The 21174-nt window shown below is 34.3% G+C and overlaps 1 protein-coding gene across 2 annotated transcripts in view; it reads right to left on the bottom strand.

Moving 5' to 3' along the window:
* Positions 1-858: 858 nt before the first annotated feature.
* GRB14 (growth factor receptor bound protein 14) overlaps positions 859-21174 on the bottom strand; it is a 57894-nt gene continuing 37578 nt past the window's right edge. Inside the window, exons 4-14 of one of the 2 annotated variants that reach the window (XM_072341936.1) lie at positions 19514-19635; positions 18650-18724; positions 12797-12934; positions 12055-12165; positions 11766-11861; positions 11150-11230; positions 8832-8948; positions 8670-8727; positions 8492-8579; positions 5301-5394; positions 859-2873 (exon numbers count right to left, since the gene is read on the bottom strand). In XM_072341936.1, coding sequence (XP_072198037.1) covers positions 2727-2873; positions 5301-5394; positions 8492-8579; positions 8670-8727; positions 8832-8948; positions 11150-11230; positions 11766-11861; positions 12055-12165; positions 12797-12934; positions 18650-18724; positions 19514-19635 — 1127 coding nt within the window. In that variant the 3' untranslated portion in view covers positions 859-2726. The remainder of the gene's footprint in view (positions 2874-5300; positions 5395-8491; positions 8580-8669; positions 8728-8831; positions 8949-11149; positions 11231-11765; positions 11862-12054; positions 12166-12796; positions 12935-18649; positions 18725-19513; positions 19636-21174) is intronic. The other variant, XM_072341935.1, reaches the window with a different exon arrangement.

A 21174-nucleotide genomic window follows, 5' to 3' on the forward strand; every position in this document is an offset into this window, starting at 1 on the left:
ATGATGCTTCAAACCTAGTTTGACATTCATTTTTCTCTAATTAGTTTAAGCCTGTATACTCTGACCTCCCCAGAGTAAAGGAAAAAACATCTCTTTCTTGTATATTAAAATAAAACTTTCCAAACAATATCAATCACAATTATATATATATATTATTATAATTTTAAGTCTTTATATCTCTTGCGAAGTAGACATAAAATCGTACTTTACAGAGAAGTTAGCTGGTGGAGACAGACAGACCAGTCTGCCCAAAATAGTACTGATTTCACCCTGAGCTGTTAACAACTCCTGATTAGCCAATTTTCTTTGTGAAGGTGGGCACCAAAGAAGTGTACTCTTCCTAATTAGAAGCCACAGTAACATACTGAAATTCTGTTTGAACAGCATTGCCCACGCCCTCAAAGAGCTTTATGGTCAAACATATACCGGGTGATATAATAAAAAAAACTTGCCATTTTTCTGACAAGAAAATAGTGGTTGCTAGCAAAGATCTTGTAAGTCATACATCAACCACCTGTACCTTTTAGCATGTTTTCAAGTAGTCTAGGATATCAGAGAGTTGTTTTTTGTGTGTGTTTGTTGCTGGTCTTTTTTAATTAAGACTACTTCTTCCATGCTTCTTCCATCAGTAATACTGAAACACAGAGGTAGCCTGTTAACTCGTTTATACACCAACTTAGATTTCATTAATTTTACTATTTTGGTATAGTCATAAACAACCACACATTTCAGGAAATGTATGCAGATTTTTTTTTATTTTTCAAAAAGGTTTTGTATTCTTAGCAAGATTTCAGTTTAGATTTTAATTAAAAGACCTGTCAGAATGCAGGAGGCAACATTTTACAGGTAAGAGTGCTTTGAATATTTGCCAGCTAAAAACTCTTTCAAATGTCCCAAACCCACGCTCATTAAGCAATACTGCATTTTATGTGTTGACTTGTCTTGTTTTTTTTTCCCACTTGTGCAAACAGAAGAAAGCAGGCAAGGATTCTTGATGGTTGACATCTCTCAATAGTCCTCACAGTCACCTTTCTAAAGGTGAAAAGATACATACTTACTGAGTGGTTAGTTTCTCTACCAGCTGTACTGGCAAATACGTAAATACAAATGGAACTGATGGCAAAGCTTTCGCATGTCCAGGTAGACTAGAGAAAACAACTCATTTCATTTGTCAGACAATCAGAAAAATGGGAATGCAACCATTTTCTTTATTCTATGCCAATTTCTGAAAGAATACAAGGCCTCAGAAGAAATCCCATTGCTAAAATAAATCTGAGAAGGTTTTAATTAAAACTACATTTTTGTAATTACAATTTGAAATTATATTCAAGGTTTAAGAGTTAAATTTATTAGTCTGCGAAGAGTTTTACAAGGCATTTCTAATGTAATGAGCTCAGACACCACATATGTTGCATCTTTGGTACACATTATGAAGAGTTGCTTTTTTAATGAGCTTTAAAAACTCTATTTGCATACCAGAGGAAAAGGTCAGTGATGTGTGGATCAAGTCAGTAAATTAAGTATCACAGCATTATGTTATTATGATTGTCTTCCACGGGCACACAGTAACTAAACCATAAACTGTAGCTACCATATTCTAATGCACCCATTTACACAACCCTGCCAGCTGATGTGCACTGGCACTACTGTATCTTGGGTCCATTTGCTTTGTCCCTTCGCCAGGCCTCCTTCACTTCCACTCCCCTCTAACTCCTGCAGCAGAATACTTGGTGTGTCTGATGATACCAGAACAAAAGCAGGAATGGACACAGGGCCAGGATTCAGTATGATAGTCCATCTCTAAGCACTACCTTCCACTACAGGCTTTACTCCAGGGCCAGGTCTTTGGACCCTCATAATGAAACCAAAGCTATGGAATAACAAAGCATCAGGACAGGAAAACATCTTTCAATTCAAGCTTCATTCCACTTAAGCCTCAAAAAGAAAAAATCACTGTATTCACCTTTATTTGTTCATTTTAAGGGCCAATGAAGTTGATTCCCTTCTCAGCTCTAAAACAAGCCACAGTACTTAGCAGGGGGTATCTGTGTTAGAGACTGTAGGTGTACCTCTTCATACACATTTATACATATCACAACTGAGGAAACAAAGCTCCATCTCTGTATAAAGGTGTCAGTCTAGTCATTGGGTTGGACAAAAATTTTACATAATCGCACAATTGAATACAGCCAACCAGTTATAAGTAGTTTTAATGATTTTTTGCTTTTTGAATGATGATCCTCAAAGTAGCATTCAAAAATATAATGCAAAATATTTATTCATTTTATTTACAAGTAAAATGTGCAGTTCAGCTTATCCTTACCACAGTAAATTTTGTTTTTCTATGTGATGAATAGAAACTATAAGAAACATTTGGAAATGACAAAAACAAACAAACAAAACAAACCCAAAAACCTAAGAACAAAGAACTTCTCTTCAGTTGTATTTCTGTAGAAGGTACTTTTACATTGGGGAAAAAAGAAAAAAAGTCCAAGAGAACACTAAAGAATTACATAGGAAATAATATATCTATTTTAAAACCACAGAGTTATTTTGCTTTGACAATCACAAAGTTCTTATCTATATTGAATGTTCTTTGTATTTTTTGGTAGTTAAAATTTAGACTCTTTATAATGTAACACTTTTCTTACTACGCAAATTGCCTTGTGGAGAAAAAGTATTCTGGCATCTTCCCTTTCCCTTTGATGAAGCAACAGATGCTTTGGTTAAAGAGGAATTCGTGCACAATAGTGTTTTAACTTGCAAGGTAGTACTCCTTTATTAAGTTGGTAGAATTCCACTAGCTGGATGAGATCTGTAAACCTGGTATGACCATCATCAAGGGTATAGAACAGCTTCCCATCATCTTCCAACTGTAAAAATGGAAAAACAAAATGGAATCAAATCCTCTTTTGATATGGTACTTCTTCATGATTAAAGTACTTGTTTGAGAAGTCTTCTTGTAGACCAAGGTATTCATAATTTTATGACTATGGATAGAAGGAAAAATAAAAGAGATCATTCAGAAACAGTTCAAGAGCAACAAAAATAATGTATTCTTTAACCTTCCCTCTAAGACAGATCCATGCCTAAAGGCTAAAAATAATTTGATAAGCATAAGAATACTCTTTTTGCACTGGTAATATCATTTTATGTCTTTGCTTTGGAGTGATATTTAGAGTTAATATAAGTACAGTTTTACCAGAGTGACAACAAACCAAGTTTCAGCTTACTAATACTTTTCAACCTTAGCTCCATTCAGTATACCATAAAACTTCTATCTCCTGTATTACTTATTTTCTAAGGTGCCATGTGGCTACACACTAGTGCATTCGTCTACTGGTTGAAACTAACTATATATAAAAAATTGTCTATCAAAAAATAACATTCTTGGTGTAATAATATGTTCTATTTGAAGAAGAAAGTACTGCTGCTGCTCAAAAAGTACATGCTAGACCAAGTGCAGGAGAGGCAAAAGAAAGTGGAAAACACAGCTTTTTTTCCTTAAAAAGGAAAGAAAAAAATATTACACAAGATTGAGAGAGTAATGAACAGAGCTTTCTAAACTATGGCTAGCACAGAGCAGTACTTGCTGTACTACAGGAAGATGCTACTATCATACTTGAGTACAGTGGGAGAAAATGTACTCATCTCTTACCTGTAATTAAGACTTCTCATCTGAAGCAGCTGTTGAGCTGTTTTGTGATTTCTGGTTAGTCTACCCCTTCCTACCAAGTCTGGAAGTAGTTTGCAATTCCTTTGTTTTGAACTTTTTACAATCAGTTCCCTGCCACCCTCCTGCAATACCTGTTGCACATTATTAATGTTAATATGACACAAGCATTAAAGCAGGGAAAACTCGAACTCTCAGGATGTACATCCCATCCAGGATTTTTTTTTAATCTGAAATACAAAATACATTTAGAGACTGCTGTTTTGTGGTAGCTTCCTGCCACATCTGCTCTTAGAGCAAAGAATATCTGTTTCCTGATAAGAAAAAGGGGTTTCTTGAATTTAAGAGTTAAATGACATCTCAATGAAGCAGAGTCATACAGTATTTGTACAGAGTTCAGAAGGGTTTCTAAACCACACAAGAGTTATCCTTAAGTAAATACTAGAAGCAATCATAGTCAATAGAAACAGAGACCTTAAACCTAGGATTCTGATCACTGAGTATATGCTGATACTCACATAGGAACCAGGACACAAATATCAGCTTTGGAGAAAGGGTTCTTTCATTGTTCATAATTAACAAAACAAAAATCCCAATCAACTGCATTTTACTTGACACTGATTGCCTCCTTTTCTCTTTCAAATAATGCTTCAGTCTTATTATACAAATTTATATATAAATAAATAAATTGTATTTTATATATATATATATATACATATATATATATATAATATTTTATTATTATTATTTTGGGGGGTGGGGGGAGGGCACTAGGTACAATCCCTAGGTAAGGCATACAGAAATTTTCTGAATGACCATATTTGACCATATGGAAGCTAGAGGGGATTGAACTCAATGATCTCTGGAGGTCCCTTCTAACAGCTACGATTCTGTGATTCAGTGATTTGGTCTGGAAGAAAGGTTCTTGCCAAGATAGAAGAAATGATACAAGTATTCTCAATTATGTCAAGCATCTGCGGCTAAAACGGATAATGTGAAAAGGCTTCTCATCCCAACAGAAGCAGACTGAAAAAACGAACAAAAAAAAAAATCAGCAATACCTTCTGTATAAACCTCCTCTAGAGAAAGTGGAAAGGACAGGGAATACTGTCCATTCAGACAGAACTGGATGTCATGAAAACTGATGGAAATATGACTAAGTGAAGAAATTTCAGCTTACCTATAAGTAATTGGACTAAGTAAGCCATTTTTTTTTTTTTGTTAAAATTGTCCTCCCTAAGAATACATGAGCATGATTATACCACAATAACATGAATCGTGAAAGAGGGGATTGAAAAAAAGGTTTAGTAATAACCAAGCATTTAGACAGATGAGGCAGTAATACACATATACAGGTGAAAGAAATCTACCTACATGAACATCTGAAAAGAAAAGCCATTATGACCTTTATTAAAATACATCCTTCATGCAATCACAGTTGCTTCTATTTCAGCTCAAATAGATTTGTGCATTTTTGCAAGATATTTATTAGGTAAACCAAAATGTAGGATTACATAATGATAGTCAAGATTTGTAACAAATCATCTTCAAAGGTCATAAATTTTCAACTCTAGAATATTTACGATTCAGGTGATACTTGTAAATGGAAACTCAAAGTTTTACTTACTGGTACAATTTGAAAATGCTTTATCTTTAATCCATGACTCAATGACAGCACAAATGTTTTGGGGTTACTTTGGCTATCACGTACCAAGAACACCCTAAAAAAGATTGAAAATTTTCAGATTAAGATTACTCTGAAGCTTTTGTAAATATCCTCTGAAGTTGTTGTAGTTTTGAAACAGTAAGCATTGTGAGAAGCAGAAATAACCTTAATTACAAAATTCATGCTTTTGATCAATATTCCTTTGAAAAAATGCCATTGAAAATACTTTTCCTTCAATTCTTTTTCACCTTGAATATTATATGAAAAATACGCATGAGTAACACTGCAGGCATTTGTTTTTACGCTGCATAGAATTACAATGCATCAGACAGAAAAACACCATCACAGTTTGTGCTTTGAACAAATTTTTTCTTGGACTCTGACCTAAATCTCAAACTTCAAAAAGAAAATTTGAAAGGTTAAAATTCTAGAGGAAGTCTACAGAAAAGGTAATGCGAGACATACTAAAATGATTTTTTCCTTACCCATACTCATAAATGCACAGTCATATCTGTACATTGTCAACATTCCCAATTTCCACAGAGTCACAGTCTATTTCACAGCTCCATTGTTGAAATCACAACACTCTCAATGGTCAACAGTGTCACTGCAACTACTTATTTGATTTCAGACAGACTGTATATGTAGTTTTGCCATAACCCTGTAGGGTAATCTGGTGCAGATAAAGGATGAATTTAATTTGATTGGACTGTAGCTTTTGCACTATCAGTAGGGAAGAACAGTTTGGTGGGCAGAGTGAAATACCTGGTTCACGGCCTTTTAGTGAAGAGTTTGAACTGTCTGGAGTGGGTACAGCTAACAAATGTACCAAAGAAGAGAAATGAAGGGACAGTCATTGGGAAACATTCGCATTTTTAGAAGGCAAAAGAAACAGGCAATGTAGATTTGCAGATGTCAAACAAGCACCAGCCACCTACTTTTTCCCAACCACAAATCAGAAGTAAGAACACAACAACTGTATGAAAAGAAGTGATTTCAGGAGAAGAAAGAAGACAGCAAAAACTTTCAGTGTACTTTCACAGGAAAGGAAAACTTGTATCCAAATTACAGAGTACTACTATTTTAATTCTAAATATTTTATGAGTTCTGTTTTTAGAACAAACATTAGAAAATATCTGAAATTAAGAAATTTTGAGTTCAGAATGATGAACATTTCTATCAAAACCCTCATTCAGACTAATTCAGAACGCTGATTCTAATTCAGTTATGAAAGAGGGATAATTGCCAACCCACCATACAACAGTAAGACAGTGATGAATATTTCTCAATACATTCAGGTTCTCCAAATAAGCTCTCTCTCACCATCTAGTGGCTTTTCACCCCTTTCCAGGACATCAATTACTTTTTCTTTTTAACAAAACAGTGAGATCTCTCGCATAAACTTACATCTTCTACGTGTTTGTCACTAAGAGCTGGCTTTGTTTTTATTTCAGAAAGAAAAAAAAAAAAGAAAATGGTAAGCATGTGCCAATTTTCAAACATCCAAGTTGAGTTCTCTATATGAAAATACCATGACCCACATTAAACAATATGCAAAGTAATCACAAAGTGTATGAAAAAGATGCAGGTGGATTAGGATTTTTGCTGTCATTTTGATTGCTGGAATACATAAAAAGGTCTTCACTCTTTCCTAACACTATCAAAACTAACTGACTTTAATTGAAGAAGCTTTTAAAAGATCATTTTATTATGAAGAAAGGGCTGTAGTTCACGTACTCTTAGAAATACTGGTTGGAGGGGGAGCTTTTTAGATGTGCAGGATGACTCCAAAAACATTCTCAAAAATATAAAAGGAATTTTCTGAATGAGCAATTGCATTTTGTCATGGGCCCTTTGGAAATGCTATTATCCCATTCATCTATTGAGGGCTGGTCAGTTTGCAATCCTGTCAACCACTTATCACCGCAAAGTCCTTAAATGTAAAGGGGTAAAGTTCAAAATCTGCAATGCTGCTACATGAATGCCTTAAAGAATGTTTCTTCCACATCTGAACAGTAGATCCAAAAGAAATAAGGGGTGCTATAAAGAAATATGATTTTTGCAGTCTGCAACTGTCATTTATTTATTTCAACTACTGAAATCTTTATTCCTTTCTACAATAGTCCTTTCACCTTCTATTAGCCACATAAACAGAGTATTTGTTGGCATATATGGTATATGTCATATACATAAGAGATCTCTGCTTAGAATCAGTTTTACCTTTTAAGCACCTTAAAAGGTTTAACTTGAATACTTTTTCTCCAGTGCATGCTGTAATGCCTTTATGTCTTCACTGTAGTTTGTGAGTATGAACACCAGTTTATGATTGCTCATACAACTATTTTATAATCAATTCTAAACAGACCACTCAGGATTATCGTTCTCACCAAAATCACAGTGCTTATCTGCAAATAGCTCCTATGTTTAATAGGATAACTCACTGAATGAATGAGGCACAATTTTACACAGGAGTCTAAAATGTATACAGGAGTAGAAATAAAAACACAGAAATGAAAAATATCAGGATTTGATAATGAAATGTATATTCTGTCATTTTTTTCTGAATGAATATTTAAATGAGAGAAAAATAGAAGCAATTAGCCTTACCCTAATATTTTTATATATTTTTTATATATAAATATATATATTTATATATTATATATATATATACCCTAATATTTAATAATTACTCATTATTTACCACTAAGAGAAAGCTGGATCTTTACTCATTTTACAAGTAAAGGCATACTCTTTTCCAATGGCTATCCCTACACAGTTCATTTTGGAATAAGGTTAGGCAGCTTTCCAAGTTTTCTTCACTCTTTCAGCACTAATAAGAGATACAAAAGAGAACAGTGCCAAAGTTGAAAGGTCACAGAGAATATTGTGCAAATACACAGCTCAGATGCTTGGCTCTGAGAGAACACAAGTAATCTGTCAGTGACAGAACTGAAGTGTTAGATCACCACTTTAATGCTTCCAAAAGACATAAAATAGAAACCAACTGATCCCCTGATAGCCCTATATAAAAGAATTTTTATTTCTATTAGGTAAGTGCAAAATCTTTCTTCCTCCATCTCCTTCCTACAATAAAAAGTAGAATTGCTGGCTAGAAATATGTCTCAGAAGGGTTATTTAAAGAATTAGCTTACCCATCTACAAGCCCATGCTGTAAAATAAGTCTCTGAGCTTCATCTCTAGAGATTTTATGATGAAACCATGACTGAGATCTGTGAATAGCTGTAGAAATAAAGATATTTTAAAAATATATGTTGGCTTTATTGAAACAACTACTGCATTTTTTTCTGTAATGAAATAACTCACACATACCCATGTTGGACATGGCAATCGGACTGCCATGTGAGTTGAGTCGTAGACAACCTCTTCTCTGTGTGAGAGAGAATTAAAAATGATTTCAATACTTTCGTGTTAAAAAAAATAAATAAGTTCAGATCGAGAAACAGTATTCTGATAAAACTAAGATGTTTATACCCGCCAGGCTAATCCTTCTTCAACTGCAACTGAAAGGGCTTCTGTTGGGTTTTCTATAATTCTGCTTCTGTGTCCCGAGAAATCCATTGCAACTAAAGAATTTTCTGAAATACTCCTCTGCAAAAAAGAAAAACAGATTTAGTTTGTTTGTCTATTTTATTATTTTAACTAATGATCCATGTTTTAAGACAGAGCTTCTGAGTAAGTGCTATGTTTCATAAACAGTGTTACAAATATCTGCAATATTTCCCACCACAGCCAAACTCATTATACCTCAGGTACAGCCCTGTCTGCTGCTACAAAACTAAATTTCACAGCTTGGCAAACCATCTTTTTTGCAGTACTGTGATAGATGATGAATACACACTTCTAACATAAATTCTACGTATATGTGTAAGGTAACTATCCTTAAGTAGTCCAAGAAAAAAAGATAACATAAGAAATTCCTATGCATAATCATCATATAAGCAAAGAATTAAAGTATTTTGCTATAATTTATGTATTTATTGTAAAAAAATTTCCCTCAAAGTTTACTACATTTAAGCACTGGAAACAGGTACTTCTTTGTAGATTAAGTTCTCTTTTAATACTCCCCTTCAAATTCTAGCCATCACAGAACAAGCACAGATTAAACAATTATGCAATCCAGTATTTTTTAAAAAATGCCTGTTTTTTGTCTTTCCCTCCTGGTGAATATCAAGCTTGTAACAACAGAATAAAGAGAATTTCAGGTCTTAATGCTCAACAAAACACTACTTTGAAATTCAGGTTTATAAAAAACTTGTTTTATGTTGAACATAATGTCTCAAGCATTGGCTGGCGCTGCTATGACAAACAATTAAAAGAACCTTCCAGAATTCTATAAATTAAAGTAACATCTAGAATGCAGGAGGCCCAGATTTCTGTCCAAAACCAAAGGAGCTCTGTTTTGTCCCTGCACAAGGGTAACGAGAAACAGAAGGCAGTAATTCTACAGACCACTGTAGTCTAAGGTCTGAGTAACTGTGACACTCAGCAAAAGCAAAATAACAGGGCAGAATGACAGTGCCTGACTCTAGGAGAGAGAAGGGAACTTCTTGCTGCTGGCATGGTTATAAACTAATCAGGAATGTGAACACCTGAACATACTTTCTCTATGAAAATACTTTCTCTGTGTTCAATAGCCTAGTCACTTAATTATTGAGTTTATCAAATTTCTGTTTAACTCACGAATTATAGACAAGTACAAAAATTGTACCATACTTAACCCAGTTATATATTTGGCATTGAATCTACATGTGCTATAGTGCATGTGGCTGTGCAAGAGGAGACAGAATCAATAATGGCTCCCACACCCATTATGAAAGTAGCAGCTGGCTATCATTAGCTTCTTGTAACGGACAATATAAATACAGTCAGTATATTAAGTGTAATTGTGAAGCCATGCTTATCAGCAATATCAGAAAACAGTATTTTTGTGAATTCTGATAAAAGCAGATACACATCTTAAGTGTTTCATCAGAAAGAACTACATTAAAAAGCTCAAAAAAACCCCAACCCAAACAAAAAAACCAAAAACAATCAAACAAACAAACAAAAAACACAACAAAAAGAATCTTCATAATGGATCCTGGCAACAAGCAATTTTTACACAATTTAAGCCATAAAAAGCACAAAGTGCTATACATCACTCAAAAAAAAAGTGACTGGGATAAGTAAGACAAGGTATTAGAAGGCCAATCCCATCCCAAATTATCTGGCTGGGGAGACAAACAGGTCATCAGTCTACAGACTGCTATTCCTCCAAAATCCAGTTTTGCCAAATTATGGTGTTCCTCCGAGCTTCAGGCTGCATCACATCAGGTTAAATCCAATTTAAATAAATAACCATTTGGGGAAATTAGAAAAAAAAAATAGAAAGAAAAGAAAAAAGACAGAAGCATTATCGTATACTGAAAAGGATTTGTTAAGGCTTTCTTATTCATCATTTACAGTACATGTAACCTTAAGCACGTTACTCTTTTGTAATGCATTTACAGTTCTGCTACTTTTTTAAAATCCTCACTGACAGTGATAATAAGCCAATAAACTCCCCAAATACTGACTATTTGACAAAAGAGAAATGCCTGCTAACCGGTCTGAACTGCCCAACTCATATTAAATAAGTAAATTAATTAATTAGCTCTCTCATCTACCCAGATGTCCCTAAAGATTTCACACATTCAAAGCACATTTAAAATCTGCAGGACCAGGTCAGTTGTGTAACTGACAAAAGTCACTTAAAAATAGCATGATTACAGAAACAGTATGTTTACTCATGGAGCTACTGTGGGACGTACCATAGGTGTTATACTCAAAGGGCTGCAGCCACTTCTACCTTGATATGGTTGCATGTAATTCTGATACAGCTGCATCCCATACTAAAAACAGAAAATCATATGGTTAGCATTTTAAACCATAAGCCTGAGCCGAAGAAACCTTCTTCCAGATGTAGAAGGCAATGCTATGATTCCATGATTTTTTACCATTATAAAGTAGGGACAAATGCTGTTAAGATAATGAAAAACAACTTTTTTTTTTTTTCTTTAGTTTTTCTAAATGTACATTCTACATGAAATTCTGCTCATTTAATACATCAACTGACCTACGCCTGTTTTTTCCACAAACACATTTTTAAAACATCTCATGTATTATTTTAGCTTTGTTTGCCATTACCAACATTGTCTCTAAATTCAGTGAGGTTACATATAAGTGCATGCGATATCATCCCCTCCCTTATGGTGATTCCAGTAATTTGGCCTGTTTGTTGAGATGAAACTTCAGTTTTTGTTGTACACTGATAGCACTAATAATGCTATTGCATGGGGAACCTATAATTATGTTATTTCTCTACTTCACAGTATAAAATTTCACACAGTAAACTTAAGAAAGAAGTTAACTCTATGCAGAAGTTACCTTAAACAACCTTATTGCTGTCATCCAACAGGTCCTACTTTGTTCATCATCTGCACAGAGCTGTTTCAGGTCTCTGGTTCCTCCTGATTTGTTAGGCTAGAAGGCCACAGCACATTTTTTTTTTAGCATTAATGCATATCTTGAAGATAATACCTGTTGAAATAAAAGCCACTAATTCTCCTATTTTATAACAGACAGCTGAACATTGTTTTCAAAAGCCTTAAAGAAACTTAAGCTTACCGAAAAACTGTGGCTTGCTTTAATATGTATCAGAATGATAAGCTTGTACCTTAAAGCAGAATCCATAGCTTGTTGGTGCTCCAGAAATCTTTTTGCCTGTCAAAGACATGTATATATCACTATTGCTGAATTCACAGAAAAACTGCAGATGCCTTGGCTCCTATAAAGAAGAGCAATGTAATACAGTTAGACTACTTTTAGCTAGCCTCTCCAGATAAGAAACTCAGAATAGTATAGCAGTTCTCTTGTTCCAAAATAAGGTCTTACATCTCAGTTTTAACTGTGATGCTGTCTCATGAAATCTAGAAAGAGGCAACTCAAAATTCACTTCTTAATGCAGAGAACAAATACCTTAAACTAGTCAAAGAGTTCGTTCTTCCAGAGAGAAAACATGAAGTATAAAAGGTATCAGATTTCTGGGAAAATATCTACTAGATTCACATCACAATAGGAGTAGAAGTCAGAAGTTTTGAGAGTAGAATTCATTTCAACCATCAAAATAAAATATACTTGAAGAATTTGAAAAACATCACACTGCAGTAATTCCTGTTGAGTATTACTTGTAGCTATTACCTCCATCATCCAAGATAACTCTAATTAAGTCAGGCAAAAATAAATAAATAAATAAGAAGAATCTTTCCCGTTACAATAGATAAAATACAGAAAGTTTCCTTTTTAATCACATTAAAGTATAATTTAAATTAGAATTAATACTGTATTAAATGACAAATATATATACACGTACTCTAACTTCAGAATTCTTTCCTCTGGAGTCTTTTTCCTTGCCTTACCTTAGATGTACCTTTAGTGGAAAAATAAAGGCCAGATCTTCTCAAAACAAAGTATAATTTTTTCCATGATTTTTTTCCCTGCTCTTTTGCATGCAAATAACCATGAATCTCAGGATACGTGCTGGAGCTTAGGAACATCTGAAAGAAAATATCAGCCACACATTTCTCTTTTTATCTGAAGTCATCTTGCTATTTCATTATCATATTCAGACAAGACTAAGAGGAATATACCGCTGATGCCACTATTACACCACAGTAATTCAGTTATTGGATCTAACCCCATTAAGAGTACCTCTCATTTAAGGCACACAGACTATTACATAACTCCAAGGTATGCAAGGCAAGCTACATATTTATATGGAACATATGGTTTGAAATGAGAACATTAGTTATGCAATATGTTGACTTCAGCAACAAAACCAGTGTAAGAAGTTCTGATCCCGTACCTCAGACCCTATTTTTATAAAACTGCAAATCAATGCTACCAACAGACGGAAAAAAAAATGACATCTCTCCTCACCCACCCCTGCCTGCCACAGACCAAAAAAGGGAACTGATGGGAATTAAAATTAATTCAGCAGACAAAATTTCTTTATCACAAATCTACACGCGTCTGGAGGACACTACCGTTTTCTAAAGAGGAGGAAACATAAGGTCTCTGGACCTTATGTGATGCTAAAGCAAGTTCCTTAGTTGTACCAAGAGCTACAGCAGGTATTTACTGCCTGCATTCAAGGTCATGTGGTGGAGAGTTTTTGGCTGAAAAAATCTGCATCAGGAGCAAGACAGGAGGAGTTTAAAGACTCAGGAAGATTGGCCCTTTTGTCTTCAGAACCATAGGCTTGCACCCTCACAGACCCTTGGAAAGGCAGAATGATATGGATAGAAATTAACTGATGCACTAAAAGGAGCTAATTCATGCACTGTCTCTGTTCAAGACATCCACTGACTTCTGCTTAGCCATTTTAGCCAGACATTGTTAGAGAGCAATACAGCTGTCACCTTGTGAAGACCATACAGCTGTCACCTTGTGAAGACCAAGTATACAGTTTTATTCAGTCTACAAAAGCACCTACAAAATTTGTCAATAATGTTAAATGTACTCAAATTCCATTTAACATACACAGTTCTATTCCTCTTCCTTCAGTAAAACCAATCAGAATTATGACTCACACCTAAACATACTAACCCAGAACTTTTCAATTTCTGTGTATGTAAAGGAATTCATATTACTACTACTCTCTTCAAGGATTTTTGACCCATGCTGGCCTGTAGTAACATAAACAATAACTAGGCTTCAAGGAACAAGGGGCTTCCCTGCTGATATCTGCAGCTTTCTTTGTTGTGTACTCCTATCTGCTGCCACTTCCTGAAAATCTAAGAGCTTCCAACCAGAAGAACAATCAGGAAAAACACATTTCTCACGCAGCAGGCCAGAGTGCAAGCATAGTACAAACCTCAGCTTCAACAGTCACTTCTGAATTCACGCTATCAATGCTATCAAAAGTAGCAATATTGCTAAAAAAAAAGGCAATTCTACATCCATCTTTCTTTCTATGACAGTTGAAGACTGGGAGAGAAAATACATTTTAGAGTGAGAACTAAATATATTTAATAAACTAAATACAGTAGAAAGTCTTTTTATTTTTTTTTTAATGAAAGAACTTACAAGATTAAAGTCTATTATGAGGGAAATTGATTGTTGTTTATGAAGAAAAAAAAAAATCAAAATAGACCAAAAATATGGAAAGTCTTTCATGTAGGTAGAAGAAGTGAGGAGAGTTACACGATGTTATGCTGCAAGCAATATTCTGACATAAGTTTGTGCCCTGACCCTCATGCAGTGAAATATACAGATAATGTGGGGTGTGTCAAATGTCACCATGTCTCTCAGACACTAGTAGATGGCAGCACCAAGAACTGGATTATTATCTGACTTGCTCCAAGACCAACAAACTGAAAACCAACCTGAATATCAAACAAAACAAAATAAAGAAAAGAGAAAACAGAAAGAAGAACAAAAACCAGTGGAACAGGAAAAACATTCCACTGCCTTAAATGAATATAGTAGCAAAAAAACGCAAAAAATACTAGATGTCACTTGAACAGAATATAGACTGGAAGTTTCATTCTCAACTACACAATTTGTTTGTCTGCTTTCAGACACTGAAGACATTAATAATGCCTTCAACTTTTTCAGTGGAAGAATGTCTGCACTGGGGGAAGAGAACTATTTGCTGAGGTCAGTGCTTCTCAAGCAGGTACACACAGTTTTGAGAGTTAAGCAGAGAGGCTGTTTTTTTCCTAAGACTCTGTGAACTGTGTTTTAATTTGATGACTATTTCTTCAAAAATGCAATGACTGCTGTCCATGACCCAGTGCAAGGCTACTAGGAGGGCACAGGATTTTCCTCTGAACATGCTAATAAATGTGAGGGTCACCAAATAAGGAACTGATACTGATGTGTATTATTGCCTCCTTTAGACTTCAGTCGTTCTGAGGGGTTCATACTGGGAGAAAAGCCAGCAAAGACCACTGTGAAAGATGGCAAAAGGGAATGGGCAGGTTAGAATATGCCTAGGAACTGATAAACGATTGTAATTAGTAATTAGTAATTGTAATTAGACAAAGAAACACTTAAGAATATGGAAAATGAGACGGAAATAAAGAAGGGAATAAGAGGAAAGGGCAAAAGGGAAAGACTGTATCATCTTGTAATTCTAACTTTCCCAAAATTCTGAGCATTTGCTTTTGTAATTACATTCTGTCTTTAACTTAATTTTTCCATATGTAACGTTCATGTTTTACATTTGTTCAGGAAAAATATATGCTACTTTCTCTAATTTATTCTATACCACATGAAAGTTGTTTTTTTTTTCATTTCTCTGGAAGATGGCTTGGACTGATGCTATCTACAATAACTCTCTAATGCACTCACATTATACACAAAAAGCTATTAGAAAGAAGTAATGAAACTGGTCAATATGAGTCTTGAACTCCAAACTTAAGTCGAACTACAGAACTTCATATCTGTTCAACAATCAAGAAGGAATGAATAGGTCTATTCTTAAAGTAAAAATAGAAAAACAATAGAAAAATAAATGCCCCAAAAGCTTCAACTTTCCACAAGGAAGTTGTGTCATCACTGCATTTAAATGCAACTGACATCCTGCAAAGTGGGAAAAAAAAATAATAAAAAAAATAAAAATAAAAATTAAAGATTTTTAAAAACAAAAAATTGGAGAAATTTTATTCCTAAAACAAATGTAAAATTTTGATCCCATAAAATAATTTAAGAAGAAATTAGAATTAGAATTAGAAGAGGTTAAGATTTCATCTAACAATGAAGAACTCAGTCCTGCCAACATTATCTATATTTTGCTGTCTATTCATTAGGAATGCCGTCTTGAATAAGAATATGAAAGGATACCAATATGCCAATGCACATCCAAGAGCTGCTCCAAGAAACAGACCACATTTTAAACAAGTCACAAGTCCTACTTAAAATTACACACAACAAGTTTCACATCTAATCAAACCAAATGAATGAATTTGTTGCCCACCCGTGAGAGTTACCAATTCTCAAACAAAACAAAAAAACCCTCAATACATAAAAATAATAGAATATTTCGTTGTCATTGAGGCCTCTAATTAAAATCTACATACTGCATTGATTTTATTTCAAGGTATCCTACTGCAAAAATAAGTAAATATGTATTCCAAGTAACCCAAAGTGACTTCAACTAGACACATGCACACAGAATGGTCATGCTCTAAGCATTATAATCACAAACTTGCTTACTTTTTAAGGCTAAGGATCTTTACAGCCGAGATTAAAAGCCCATCTTGTTACACATAGACATTTGGCATATTTTGGAACCAGTGATTTTATTTAGCACATGCTAAATAGAGAGGAGGCAGGTATACATTTTGTTTGCTGCTGTTTTTTTTTTTTTTTAAAGGCCATTTAGATGTTCTGATTTAAAGTCATGAGACAAAAAAAACTTCCTCTTTTGCTTTCAGTGAAAGTCAAGAAAATCATACTTGAAAAACATTTTACTTGCTTACAGGTCAATCCACAAAAAGCTATAAAAGTATCAGAAGTGATTTTTTAATCATTTGAAAGCATTGATTTGTTAAGATTAATGTCTCTCTTGATACCTGACCGAGCACATCACAAATAATAACACAAGACCATTAACTTGTCTTAATGAAAGTTTCCAAGGAAATAGCAACCCACTGTAAACTATTGACTGAAGAGCTTCTGCTGAAACAAGTGTGGTAGCTACAAATCTGAGTGGGTCTTTATGTCTACCAAGTTTTGTTACCCCAAATGCAATTAAACACGCAATAAAACATAAAATAGCAACAGATGAGGGATCACAAGCAATTTTCAAGTTTAACAAAATTGGAAAGAACTATATATATATTTAAAAGGATTCTCAATCTGATCCACAAGCCTTGCACATTTTCCACATACCACATATGTTCTGTTCTGAGGGCTGAAAGAGGTTCTGTGCATGGGTATAAATGGCAAACAGTTTCATCTTAAAATACTCAAATATGAGATTGTTTGCAAGCAAAAAAAAAAGAATTTCTCACAATAAGGGGGACAAGATTTGATGACGATATTAAATGCTTGCATTAAACTACATGATCTATTTGCTACATAAAATTTGAGTCAATTTTTATCAGATATGCAGCATCTTTTGATGTTACAGAATTTGTATTTAAGTTCGTATAAATGATTTATATAACACGGTATGCATCAATTACATTTTATGCAGAACTTTTAAAACTACATTTGGGGGTTATCTATTTGCTAGCATCCTCTTTTTTACGTATTAATATATATAATACATAAATATAAAAATTTATATTAAATATATATACATGCATGTATTAAAATATAAATAAGAGAATACTAGCAAATAGATACATATTAGAAAATATATTTGTAAGGATATAACTATTTAGTACAGATGAATGCCTTGAAATTTAGTTCTTTAATGTTTTTCATTTACTGGTAGAATGTATTGTATAGATGCATAACAGTATTTTTTTATTTCCATGTTAATTTTAGTTCTACCTTAAAATATATCTTCTTGTGATGCCTTTCCAATCATTCTTTATCCCCAAAACTCACACACAGGGTTGTTGTCTTAAGACCAGTGAAAGTTCTTCTATTAATTAAATTTCCCAGTGACAAGCAAACAAGAGTGATGTGCATGTTTCCACCTTTATTACTCATTTTTCCCCTCTTTCAGAAGTAAGATGATGATCCCTGATATGGTCATTCTGTGAAATTATTCCCACTGTAAATTAAAATCTTGTGTCCACTTAAAAGATGACTAACACTGAGTGACCTACCATTTTTTTTTTTGTAAGGTTACAGTAGCCTTCAAGCTAACAAATCATACTAGTCAGTCTAAATTTTCTACTCATTAAGTTCAAACATTTAACTCTTTTTTATATCCATTTGTATCACATCACCAATTTCTCAGCATTCTACTGTTGTGCTGCTGTATGTCATAATTATTCCACCACTACAATGTTTCAAGAAACCTTTTACCTGAAAAATTCAACACAGGTGCTGGCCATTTTTTTCTTTACTGCATTTTAGTCATTTCTGTGACATTTGTTTCTGTAAGAATGTGCCAGTTTCCAACTACAGTCATATAGTAACTGTCTAGAAGGGATACTCCATATTTCATAGGGAATGTAAGGCACTAACCATGTTTTGAGCTACACAAAAACTACCAACAGATCTTACAGTGACAGAGAGCTACGCTCACCCAACAGACAACTGTGAATTGCAAAATATATGGTTCATCTCCTCTAAAGGTTACGTACCTGTAAAATCCCAGAGTGTTTAACAGCTGCATTGGTCTCACTTGAAAAAGATATCATATGATCAGGAAAAAAGCTCTGCAATGACAATAATTTGTATCAAAGTTCTGTAAAAAATAAATATTAAACTTTGTTTCTCTTTTGGATGTAAAAAGAAACAAACAAACAAAAAAAAACAACAACCAAACCAAACCAAAACAAAAAAAATCTTACTTTAGTATCCTTCTTCCTAAATTTGTGACTATGTTGTGACTATCTATGTATTATCTGCTGAGTAACTTAGAAATATTAGCAAAAACAAAAGGGTTTCATACAGCAGTGCAAGTCACATTGCAATACCTGGCCCCCAGTGTTTTTCTACTAGTAATTTCTACTGCTGTTGACAAGTAAGACTCACCAGGGGTTTCAGCATGCTACAAAGTAAGGGTGATACACACCAACATACTGAAAGCACAGTTTTCTATTATTTTTATTACACTAGAATCTTAGCAAAATATTTTATAACTCCTGTTAAGAGAGAACAAGTCCTTTCATGTTTTTGGGGGTTTTGTTTTGAATTGTCTACTTGGAATTATAATAAGAGCTGAAATGTGACTACACTAATAAGGAGAGGTTAAAAAGTCCACAGCGTGCAAATTTCAAGGAAGTCTGTGTCTCTCACTTTGCACCTCCCCCCCCCCAAAAAAAAGTTATTCGCCAACAGCTACATACACTGCAATATAGTCTTACACTCTTTATATACCTTCCAAATGATTCCTTTAGATTCACATTACACTAACAGCCTTACAGCCTACCTGTGCTAACCGAAAATGCTATTTTGCAGCAACAGCAAGTACACCACTTCACATATCAGATGTTATGACTTACCACTGGATTTTTAAAAAACTCATATTTGACATAATTTTTCCTAAAATAAAATTTGTTTTCCTCTTCCATTCCCCAGTTTGACTGGACTTCCATCACCACTTCATGGTCTTCTATAGCTCTTCCTATTAAAATAAATAAATAAATAAATAAATCAAAATGATATTAATCTAGCACATAATCTGCACCTAAAAACACAACAGCAAACCATGAAAACAGAGAGGTCAGATAATCAAAATAATGCATATCACAAAACTTTAAACCAGTAATCTGAATGCAATCCATTAATTAGGTCCACGTTACACCAAGTTATTGTTCCACTCCTACTGAATTGGGCCCAGCTTCAATGTCTGATGTAGTTCATGTTGTGGCTGTTTTGTTTGTTTGCATTTGTTTGTTGTTCAGGGTCAGTACATCACACTAACCAATCCACGTGTTCCACGCAACAGAATCAAGGCTGAAAAAAAGAATCATGTTCTGTCCAGGGCAGCAGGAAGCAGATCACCTCAACAGTTCATCTCGGTCCACCCTGCCTGGGACATCAGGAATGTTTTCTGACACCTTTGTCTCTAATGTATCATTCATAAATTGTAAACTGTCCACACCATGGAACATATCCCTTCTTCCTTGGTCCATGCAATGTTCTAAAGCATTTCTGAAACTGCAGATGCACACAGGGCACTTTAATGCTTTTGCACAAACCAGGGATACTGAGAACTTTAGCAGGTGTAGCTCTAGTATTCAAGAAACAAAGGGTGAAAGCCAAAAAAAAATCTAAAATGAAAACAAAACATAAATCTAAAGGCAACTAAGTGAATCCTAAAATGTATGGTTTGGTTTAGCAGCAGGTAAAAGGGAATGGAAGAAAAGACAATTCAGTTGTTTGCACTTTATGAGCACATTGGAGGAGCACAGGAGGGCAGAATCAGTATTCTCACTGATTTTAGACTTCTCCTGCAGCACATACTCTTGATGGAATTTTTCTCTTGTAAAGCAGTATCATACACATTTAAGGTAAGACACAATCTAAGAACCTTTCTGTAGATGTGCTGTGCAAGTTTAAGGGCTGCATACTCTGAGTAACGCAGTGAGACTGATCACAGTGTAGGATTAAGAACAAAACATCTTTCTTCCTGCCAATTATGGAGTTTTGACATCCAATTCTGATCATACTTTCAAAGGGAAAAGGCAATTAAAATGTATTATAAAAATCATGCAACTCACGCAATTTTCTGATCACATTTCCCAGACTTCATCTCATTATCAGATCTATGATGCACTTCAAGTGAATTCTGATGCTCTGTTGCTCAAAACTTTGTAAGAATTGTAACAGGAAAGTCAGGGTAGGAGGTGAACCAGTGCTGTTTGGGTTTTTGTTTGTTTTTACACTTAATTAGGCATAACATGAAATTAACATCATAATAAAAGCAGTTTTTGCAGGTGGTCCTTGCTAAACAAAGAGTTTGACTTTCATGAAGTGTGGCACACAAAACCTTCTAAAAGAACAACAGATTCAAACCTCAAATTTGAAATATCAGAAAGTAAAAGAAAAAAACACAACAGAGCCTCTGTGAACTACAGCATCCTTTTACTGCCTTATCTAGTCTCCTTCTTCATCAGTCACTGCTTCATGTTTCCGCACTGTGAAGCCTGGTAAGCAACAG

This window comes from Excalfactoria chinensis, chromosome 7, assembly GCF_039878825.1.
Source record: "Excalfactoria chinensis isolate bCotChi1 chromosome 7, bCotChi1.hap2, whole genome shotgun sequence".
In the NCBI taxonomy this organism is placed as follows: domain Eukaryota; kingdom Metazoa; phylum Chordata; class Aves; order Galliformes; family Phasianidae; genus Excalfactoria; species Excalfactoria chinensis.